Genomic DNA, 10,181 nt, shown 5'->3' with positions numbered 1-10,181 from the left:
ATGTTATTACTATAAAAGTGTCTATTTTTCTCCTTCCAGATAACTCTTTCAAATGATTTATTTCAGTTAAACTTAGGACCACCAGTATTTCAATATGATCTGGGTAGGCACTGGAAACACTTGCTGGGACAGCAGCAGTCTTAACTATATTTTGTAACATGAGCCCTCTGTAAGTTGCATTTAGATCTTACACTGTTGAACGAGTAATTTTTGCTTTGCATTGCAGTGGAATTGGATTACTTAGCTCCATTCTTACAAAATATTTAATATCATTACTACACAAATAAGGGAGTACTTTTCTTTTTATATTTCTGTGTTAAAAATTACCTTATCAGAAAATGACTGGTTTTTGCTTGTCGTATTTTTCTTTGTTAATCTTCATGAGCTTAAGATAGTTTTCAAACTGTCATCACTGCTATCATTCATGGGATCATTGTCCAGACATATTTATGTCAGCCTTTAATGAATACTGTACGCTGACTGTAGAGTAATACTTATACAGCTGTAGTTTCTTATTTGGCCATGAGATTGTTTTTTAAATATTAAAGTTCCACTGATGAAGTTTTGGCATATTCAAAGAGATTGCAAGGACAGACTCCCTTTGGTATTAGGTCCCCTGATTAGGAGATACTTAGCTGCAAGTTGTCCTGGTAGTACTCATCTTTATAATTTGAAAAGTATGCTACTTTAATTCATTGATATTCATACAGGGAATTAACTACTTGATAGTGCCATGGTTATTAACAGTTTTGGAGTTGTCGGTACTGTGAAAGATTCACTGTTACCCTTTTGAGTTCTTCCCTAAATGCTGTAGCCATACCCCAATATCTGATTTTCTTTCCTTTCCTTGAGGAGAAAGAAAATGACAAATCTCATTGAGCACATTTCTCAGACCAGGACATTTTTTAAATAATGTTTATTCTGATTCAGACAAAAATGTATCTGTTACATGAATAAGAAAAAGTTATATGCTAATGAAGCATGCTTTTAAAATTCTTTGAAAACACTCACCATATATGCTTGTATGTAAACTTGCTAGTCTTTTTGCTCATGTGTGTTCTCCTTTGTCACATTCTCCATTGTATGCCTATTAACTCAAGAAGACTGCTTTCTTTTGGCCTTTGTTGAATTTAATTATACACGGCCTGACTATATTCTGATACTGCAGATATATGGATAAAATTGCTCTTGTAAAAATGTGTCCTGTGCATTTAGACTAACACAAATACAAAATGTCTTCATTTTCATGAAGACTCAATATAAAGAAGATGGCTTTCTGCTAATAAAATGGTTATTGTTTCTAACTGTTAAAAAATGTAACAGTTTTAGCAGCTGGGAGTTTGGCCTGGTGGTAGAGTGCTTGTCCAGCATGCACGAAGACCGAGGTTCGATTCCTTGGTGCCACATACATAGAAAAAGCCGGAAGTGGTGCTGTGGCTCAAGTGGTGGAGCTCTAGCCTTGAGGAAAGGCAGGTAGCTCACCCCAGTCAGTGTTTCTGCCACACTCAAGAAGTAGCTTGTTCATGTTGTGAGCATCTAGTTACCGCAGACAATGCGGAGATGCTGATGTTATTAATACACAGAGTTAACATGCACCTTCCATTGGTCGGCTTTTAGGAAAGAAACGTTTGGCGGTGCTGGGGCCTGCATTTGGCGGCCTTTGTCAGGTAGTAAAATAAAGAGCGGGGGGTGGGCTGCTCACGAGGCGGAGGGAGGTCAGAGCAGCGCCAGCCCCTTCGGTCTTGCCCCAGGACCGGCCCCGTGGGGTGTCTGGGGCGCCCAGGCGGTGATTGGGAGCCCCAGCCTGTCTCGTTGGGAGAAGGGGTGAAGGTGCGGTTCTGCGGCCCCTCCCCCTCCGCGGCCCCGCCCCGCCCGGGGGCCGCTCGCCCTTCCCGGCGTTCCCAGGCCCTCGACTTCCTCCCGGCCGCGCCTCTGGAGGCGGGGCGCCTTGTGCCCCGGAAGTGGTTACGCTGGTGGTGGGCAGGCCCGCGAGGGTGGGGCGGGCCTGTGACACTCCGGCCGACTCGTCTGCAGTCTCAGCTCCGCGGAGGAAGAAGGCGAGGTCTACGAGAGGTCGCCCCAATGTCCTCCGTGCTGTCCTACGAGAGCCTGGTCCACGCCGTGGCCGGCGCCGTGGTGAGGCGGGGGCTGAGGGGCTCTCCGGGGGGCCGGGACCTGGGCGGGGACGCGCGCCGCCCTCCTCTCCCTCCCCCGACTCGTCCCCGCCACCTGGGCCTCCTGGGGAATCCGGGGAGAACTTTCCCACGACGCCCCCACTGCACATCCTTGGTGTCAGGTGCGCCCGGGAGCCACCATGCCAGCTGTCTTGAAAGTGGCTGGTTCTTTGTTGTTTTTTAATTTTGCCGGTCTTGGGCCGTGAACTCAGGGCCCGGGCACGGTCCTTGGACACTTTTTGCTCAAGGCTAGCGCTCTGCCGCTTGAGCCAAAGCGCCATTTATGCCTTTTTCTGTATGTGCTACAGAGGAATCCGAACCCAGGGCTTTGTGCATGCTAGGCGAGCGCTCTACCGCAAGGCTAGGTCCAGGCCTTTTTTTTTTTTTTGCATGTTTTTATTACCATCAGTTGTACAAAAGGATTTCAGGTGTGTGTTTTGTTGTTGTTGTTACTTTTTTTTTTTTTTTTTTGCCAGTCCTGAAGCTTGAACTCTGGGCCTGAACAGTTCTTGGGCTTTTCCTCTCTACCATTTGAGCCATAGCATCACTTCCAGCTTTTTCTCTTTCTTCCCTCTCCCTCTTTCTGTTTGTCTGTCTGTCTGTCTGTCTGTCTGTCTGTCTGTCAGTCTGTCATAGGGCTTGAACTCTGTGCCTGGGCATTGTCCCAGAGCGCTTCAGCTCAAGGCTATGGTGCCTAGAATGAACTGCAGTCCTCACCTCTAAGCCTTCCAAGGTAACTAGGATTACAGGTGTGAGCCACCAGTGCCTGGTCACTTCCCAGCCTTTCCAGCCTTTTCTGTGTATGTGATACAGAACATATACAGAATCAAACCCAGGGCTTCATGCATGCTAAGCAAGCACTCTACCACTAGGTAATGCTCCTAGCCCAAGGATTACAGTTTCCGATGTCTATATATGCCTACTATACCTTGAACAGATCAAGATCACTGTTCTCCATCACAGGTGTTATTGAGAAGTGTGTGCTTGGTTCTTGAACTTGTGGATGTCTAAGTTTCATTTAACATCCCTCTTTTTTCCTGTGATAGTGATTAGTAGAAAAGCAGTGGGCATGCAGATGGCAGGAGAAGCTAATCAATTCAGACTTGCCTGACAATGAAATAGCAGCCAGTGGGCTACATACACTTGACAAGTATGGATAAAAGAATAAAACACAGGAAACTAAATTTTCAGCAGTGTCATAAGCTTATAGGAAACAGAAGATCTGCCAATCAGAAAACCATCCTCAAGGACCCTATTCTCCCTGTTTAATCTAAGTCCAACCTCTGAAAGAAGAAAGATAACACAAAATGATGACACATGCTCCAGTATTGTCTTTGTGTGGCATATCTGTCACACTACTCTCTTTTTGCCATATTTCTTTTCTAATAAACTTTCAGATTGCCTTTACTTATGTATGCATCTTGCCTGAATTATTCTCATCAGATGCAAGGACTGAGGTCAGCTTAGTTGCTCTAAACTTTTTTGGGGTTGTGGGGGGGGAGACATGGGGCTTGAACTTGGTCTGGGCACTGTCCCTGAGCTTTCAGCTGAAGGCTACTGTCCTATCCTTGAGCCAAGCTCCACTTCCCATTTTCTAGAGGTTAATTGGAGATAAGATTCTCACAGGTTTTTTGTGCCTGGGCTGGCTTTGAACCTTGATCCTCAGATCTCAGCCTCCTGAGTAGCTAGGATTACAGGCGTGAGCCACCATACCCGGCTTGCCCTAGATTTTTGGAATCTCCCTATTGGCTTGTGTAACTTGCCTCTTTTGGTTTTTCTTTTTTTCCTCCGGTTGTGCTCATCCTTCACTAGCTGTCACCACATACATTAAGCCATTTTCAGTCACTGACATCCCAGATACTTCACTATGAGCTCTTATTCTTTTTGCTTATTTTGGGGATTGAGTCTCACGGACTTTTTGGTCATGACTGACTTGGAACCTTCATCCTGTGGCTCAGTCTTTGAAGTAGCTAGGATTACAGGTATGAGCCACTGGCACCCAACTGAGCTGGTTACTTTCAGGTAGTGTTTGTTTCCTTCTTGGTTGAGTGCATGGACCATGATCCCCCATCTCAGGTTTCCTGTGGTGTCTGATGTGGCATATGTATGTTACATGCCTAGTTGAGATGAATTGTCACAGTCTTTTGCCTAGGCTAACTTGGAACTGGGATCCTCCTATCACAATCTCCTGCAAAGCCAAGATGATAGGCACATACCACTGCACTGAGCTGTGGGATGAAGAAGGGGCTTGTGAACCTTTCTGTCCTGAAAGTCCTGGACCTGTGACCCTTGAGTCACTATGCCCAGTAGCTAGGATTACAGATATGAGTCACCAGTGCCTGACTCCATACTTTGTTTTGATTGCTACAAAAGGAGAGGTTTAAGCACAAAAATATAATTACACTTAGTGATTTAAATAATGTTTTTTAGTAGTATTAATGTAGTCTTATATGGTTAAGTGTCCTAAACATAATGTTCAAACAATGCTTAGAGTAAATAGTGGAGAGGCAAGTGGTACAGTTGAGTAAGAGTACTTGAGTGCCTCCCTTGAGCCAGGCAGCCTAGGTTAGGATCCAACTGTGCTTCTCACTAGTGGTGAGAAGCTTTGTTGCGGCTACCAGGAGTAATTGCTTCTGCCAAAAGGGTTGTTGGATTCTTTAAGATGTTGACTTACAATCTTTGAATTGGCCTAGCAACCTTTTTTTTTTCTTCTCCAGTCCTAGGCTTGAACTCAGGGCCTGAGCACTGTCCTTGGGCTTTCTTAAAGCTACAACTCTACCACTTGAGCCACAGCACCATTTCCGGCTTTTTCTATGTATTTGGTACTGAGGAATCGAACCCAGGTCTTCATGACTGAGAGGCAAGCACTCTACCACTAGGCCAAACTCCCGGCCCTTTTTTTTTTCTTTTTTTCTACTCAGTTGTTTCCAAGTCCGACATTCTCAAATATTAAGTGCGATGCTATACGGGTATACATGAATTTTTTTCAGTACTGGTGGATTGAAGTATGATTGTGGGAGCCAGGCATGGTGGCATGCCTGGATGGAGACTGTGGGCCAGAGGCTTGAACTTGGTTGGCCTGGGCACTGTCCCTGAGCTCTTCAGGTCAAGGCTTTAATTGTAAATTTTTTTTTTTTTTTTTTTTTTTTTTTTTTTTTTGCCAGTCCTGGGCTTGGGCTCAGAGCCTGAGCACTGTTCTTGGACTTTCTCAAGGCTAGAGCTCTACCACTTGAGCCTCAGCACCACTTCCGGCTTTTTTCTATGTATGTGGTACCGAGGAATCGAACCCGGGTCTTCATGCATGCTAGGCAAGCACTTTAACCACTAGGCCAAACTCCCGGCCCTAATTGTAACTATTATTTTTTTTTTCCCTAGTCCTGAGGCCTGAACTCAGGGCCTGAGCTCCATCCTTGGGCTTTCCTCAAGGCCAGTACTCTGCCACTTGAGCCACAGCACCATTTCTGGCTTTTTTTAGTGTATGTGGTACCGAGGAATTGAACCCAGAGCGTTGTGCATGCTAGGCCAGCACTCTACCACTAGGCCAAACTCCTGGCCCCTAATTGTAAATATTCTTCTCCTCCTTTTCCTCTTCTTCTTTGTCATCATCTTTCTCTTCTTTTTTGTTGGTCATGGGGCTGGTGGTTAATTGGGATAAGAGTCTCCAGGACTTTGGTGCTTGGTAGGCTTTGAACCATGATCCTCAGATCTCTCTCCTTTTTTTTTTTTTTTTGGTGGGTCATAGGTCTTGAACTCTGGGCCTGGACATTGTCCCTGAGCTCTCCAGCTCAAGGCTAGCACTATACCCCTTGAGCAACAGTGCCACTTACACTTTTCTGGTGGTTAATTGGAGATCAGAGTCGCATGGACTTTAGTCCCTGGGCTGGCTTTGAACCTCAATCCTCAGATCTCAGCCTCCTGAGTAGCTAGGATTACAGGCATGAGCCTCTGGTGCCTCACTAATTGTAAATATTCTTACACAGTTACTAGAGTTATTTTTCTGCACTTATTTTGCTTTTTATCCTTGAGTCAAAATAACAATTATATCGCAATACATATGGTGTTGTATAACTTTTTTATAAAGAAATTAACATGATATAATAACTAAAAAGACATTTTGGTATTAAGCTTAACTGCGTGTCACTTTAGATAAATTCTATTTTTCATAAGAACCCGAGTTTACCAAGCCTACTGGGCTCTCCTGAGAGATTCACATGACAGACATCTGTAGAGCAACTAGCATAATGCCTGAAATATTGTTGTATGACTATAATTATTTATTTCTGATTTCAGTGTATTCTGAAAACATAGTATTTATACCCACTTTGGAAATTCAGTGAATGTGTACAAGGCACAGGGATTGGTCCAGTACCAAAAAAAATGACAAAAGATATTCAATGCAGTTGAAATGTTTTCTTTTCTCATTTGGCAGGTCCAACCATTCCCTTCACTCAGCAAATCTCCCATTTTACTGTAGATCAAGTAGAGGCTTCTTGGGTTGAGCTTTCTCACTTTTCTATTTTTTCTAGTAACAGAGCCAACTTAGTTTTCCTGTGTTTCCTATTTTGTGGTCACATAGGAAAACAGACTGGTCCAATCTGTTACTTTTCTTTGAGGCTCACAGGGCTTGAACTTGGCCTGCGGGCTGTCCCTCAGCTCTTCAGCTCAAGGCTACTGCCCTACCCCTTGGGCGCTGTTTCTCTAGAATTCCCTTTCCCTCAGTCTTCAACTATGCCCAGTCCTACCCTTACAGAAGACTATCATTTGATGTTGAGACTGCCTCCTCCTCCTCCAGCCAGTCCTCATTCCCTTTCTTCTATGCCAAGGTTATTTCAAGAATACTTATTCACATCCACTGCCTTTCCTGTTAATTCAATTTGACCAGTGGAATTATTCTTCCAAAGTCATGCCTGAGTTTTTCAGGCATGAGAAAGTGACTGCTTTTGTATTCTAATTTGATTTTTTACTCAATAACAATTTCACTTTTGAAATGAACTTTAAAACCCACCAAATAAAAAGAAAGAGGTTTAAGCCAGACACAGTGGCTTATGCCAGTAATCCTAGCTACTCAGAAGGCTGAGGATCAGGGTTCAAAGCTAGCCTTTGCACAAAAGGACATGAGACTCTTTATCTCCAATTAATGTCTAGAAAGTGGGAAATGGGACTTGGCTCAAGGGGAGGACGGTGCCTTGATCCCCCCCAAAAAAGAAAGAAAGGGATTTAAGTGTTTAAGCTTTGTAGCACTGTGTGTGTCTCTGGTCCCTAATTCAGTTATAACCTGTTAACTTTGAAACAAATTGGTCCCAGATTTGCAAATAAGGAAATTGAATATGGGGTTTTGAAGTTACTTATTACAGAATTATATGGAGCTGGGCTTAGGTTTACTTAGACTTGTTTTATATTTTGTTTTATCTAAGGTTAATTTTCAAACATTCAGATATGTTGTTCATTAGACTCGCCTTCTTCTTTGATGCTAGAATTGAACCCAAGGCTTGCTAAGCTCACACTGTATGATTGACCTACATCCAGACCCTCCATTTGGTTCCTTGTTTCACTTAATATATCTGTCTCTGTATGAGAATTTAACTTGATTTATAGGTAATAGAAAAGACTTACATTAACTGATTATATGGTAGCTTTTTTTTTTTTTTTTTGTCAGTCCTGGGCTTGAGCTCATGGCCTAAGCACTGTCCTTGGACTTTCTCAAGGCTAGAGCTCTACCACTTGAGCCTCAGCACCACTTCTGCCTTTTTCTATGTATGTGGTACCAAGGAATCGAACCCGGGTCTTCATCCATGCTAGGCAATTAATCTACCACTAGGCCAAACTCCCGGCCCAGTGGTAGCATTTTTTTAATAGGAAAGTCATAGTAAATAGCTTTTGATCTTTGCAATTTCATAATCTCACAATCACAGAAATATATCTTGGGATTTTTGTTTGTTTGTTTTTAAACCTGCTCTGGCAAGTTTTATTAAAGGAAAACATGCACAGTTTACTTTTCTCCAGTTTGTACTGGCATGCTCCTAATGGCATCAGAATCACCTGGCTCAATGACAGCCAGCATGCACACTCTGTAGTGTTTCCTGCACACTGTGCCCAGTTCAATATTATTATTACTATTATTATTTTTTGTCTGTGTGGGTCATGGGGCTTAAACTCTGCTTGGGCAGCATCCCTGAGCTCCTTAGCTCAAGGCTACTGCCCTACCCTTGAGCCAAGCCCCACTTCCCTGTTTTCTAGAGGTTAATTGGAGATAAGAGTCTCAGGTCCTTTTGTGCTCTGAGCTGGCTTTGAACCTTGATCCTCAGGTCTTAGCCTCCTAAGTAGCTAGAATTACAGGTGTGAGCCATCATGCCCATCTCAGTTCAATATCTTTGCCCCTGTGGTGATGGACACCAGTTTGGGCCAACATAGCATAGTATTGTATTTCAGATTTCCTCAAGGCCGGGCAGTTGTTGGCAACAATGACCATGTTCCCTTTCCCCTGTCTGATTGTCCTAGAGTCTGTTTGTACCCCAGCACATACTTTCTACTTTTCATAGCAAGTTGGAGTCTAGAGTTGCTCAACTCCAGAGACCGTTTCATCTTTTTGGCTGGTTCCCAACCTAAAACAGAGAGAACAGGAGAGAAGTTTTTAGGACAGGAGATGGAAGACCTAAACCTCCATATGCTAGAGCCCACTGACCAAAAGCTATCTTGGGATTTTTTTTAATTTTTAAATTTTTTTTGTCAATCATGGGCTTGAGCTCAGGGCCTGTGCACTTTTCTTGGATTTTCTCAAGGCTTGAGCTCTACCACTTGAGCCTCAGCACCACTTCCGGCTTTTTTCTATGTATGTGGTACCAAGAAATTGAACCCAGGTTTTCGTGCATACTAGGCAAGCACTCTACCACTAGGCCAAACTCCTAGCCCCTATTTTGAGATTTTTTTAAAACTATTATCCTTTAATTTTTGTTTATTTATTTAGCTGGTCCTGAGGCTTGAAGTCAGGACCTGAGCACTGTCCTCGGGCTTTCTCAAGGCTAGAGCTCTACCACTTGAGTCACAGTACCACTTCGGCTTTTCCTTTCTTTTTCTTTTTGCCAGTCCTGAGGCTTGAACTCAGGGCCTGAGCACTGTCCTTGGGCGTTCTCTAGGCTAGCGCTCTACCACTTGAGCCACATTACCATTTCCGGCTTTTTCTATATATGTGGTACTGAGGAATCAAACCTGGGTCTTCGTGCATGCTAGGCAAACACTCTACAACTAGGCCAAACTCCTGGCCCTATTTTTTTTTTTTTTAAACTAGTGATTCAACCCAGAACATCAGTTCTTGGTAGGCAAGTGTTCTGCCTCTGAACTACATCCCAGCTCTTAGGGTTTTTGTTGTTTTTGTCTCATACCTGATAGTCAAGCTTGCTACCATTTGAGCCATACTTCAGCTCCTTTTGGTTTTAGTTATTTTTTTAGGCAGGGCATTGTATACGTTCTACACAGTAGGATGTCAGGCACATACCTGTTGAGATGAGGTCTCCCGGACTTTTTGCCTTCGCTGACCTTGAACCACAATCTTCCCAATCTTTGTCTCCAGAATATCTGAGATTACAGGTATGAGCCACTGATCTTCCCCTTTCTTTCTTTTTAAAAGAATCTACTGTTTACCGAGGGAATCAGCTCTCCTGTCTTTGTCACTGAGCCGAGGTAGGAAAATCACCCTAAATGTGATCCTTTTGAGTTACAACCCAAATTGTTAGTACATGAATGATTTGAAAACCAAATAAATTTATTAAAAAAAATAATGTGGGTGAGTCAGGTGTTTGGACTCCAAAGTGCCTAGCAGGAAACAACAGTCCTTCCAGAAACAGTATCCAAAACAATGCAGGCTGATGGCTCTCATCTGCAGTTCTAGCCACACAGGAAGCTGAGATCTAAGGATTGAGGTTCAAAGCCAGCCTGAGACTCTTATCTCCAATTAACCCCACAAAGCTCAAAGTGGAATAAAAGGTCAGGTACGGCTCCCAGACCCTGAGT

General features: G+C 43.6%; 1 protein-coding gene and 1 pseudogene across 1 annotated transcript in view; one reads left to right on the top strand and one right to left on the bottom strand.

Annotated features, from left to right (window-relative positions):
* Positions 1 to 1,983: 1,983 nt before the first annotated feature.
* The window catches only part of Slc25a17 (solute carrier family 25 member 17), a 45,478-nt gene continuing 37,280 nt past the window's right edge, over positions 1,984 to 10,181 (top strand). Inside the window, exon 1 of the mRNA XM_090328784.1 lies at positions 1,984 to 2,136. Coding sequence (XP_090184910.1) covers positions 2,083 to 2,136 — 54 coding nt within the window. The 5' untranslated portion in view covers positions 1,984 to 2,082. The remainder of the gene's footprint in view (positions 2,137 to 10,181) is intronic.
* LOC150067595 (large ribosomal subunit protein eL30-like) lies at positions 8,164 to 8,816 on the bottom strand (annotated as a pseudogene).

Source organism: Megascapheus bottae, chromosome 2 (assembly GCF_031878675.1).
Source record: "Megascapheus bottae isolate mThoBot1 chromosome 2, mThoBot2.hap1, whole genome shotgun sequence".
In the NCBI taxonomy this organism is placed as follows: domain Eukaryota; kingdom Metazoa; phylum Chordata; class Mammalia; order Rodentia; family Geomyidae; genus Megascapheus; species Megascapheus bottae.
This window is presented reverse-complemented; position numbering and strand designations above follow the sequence as displayed.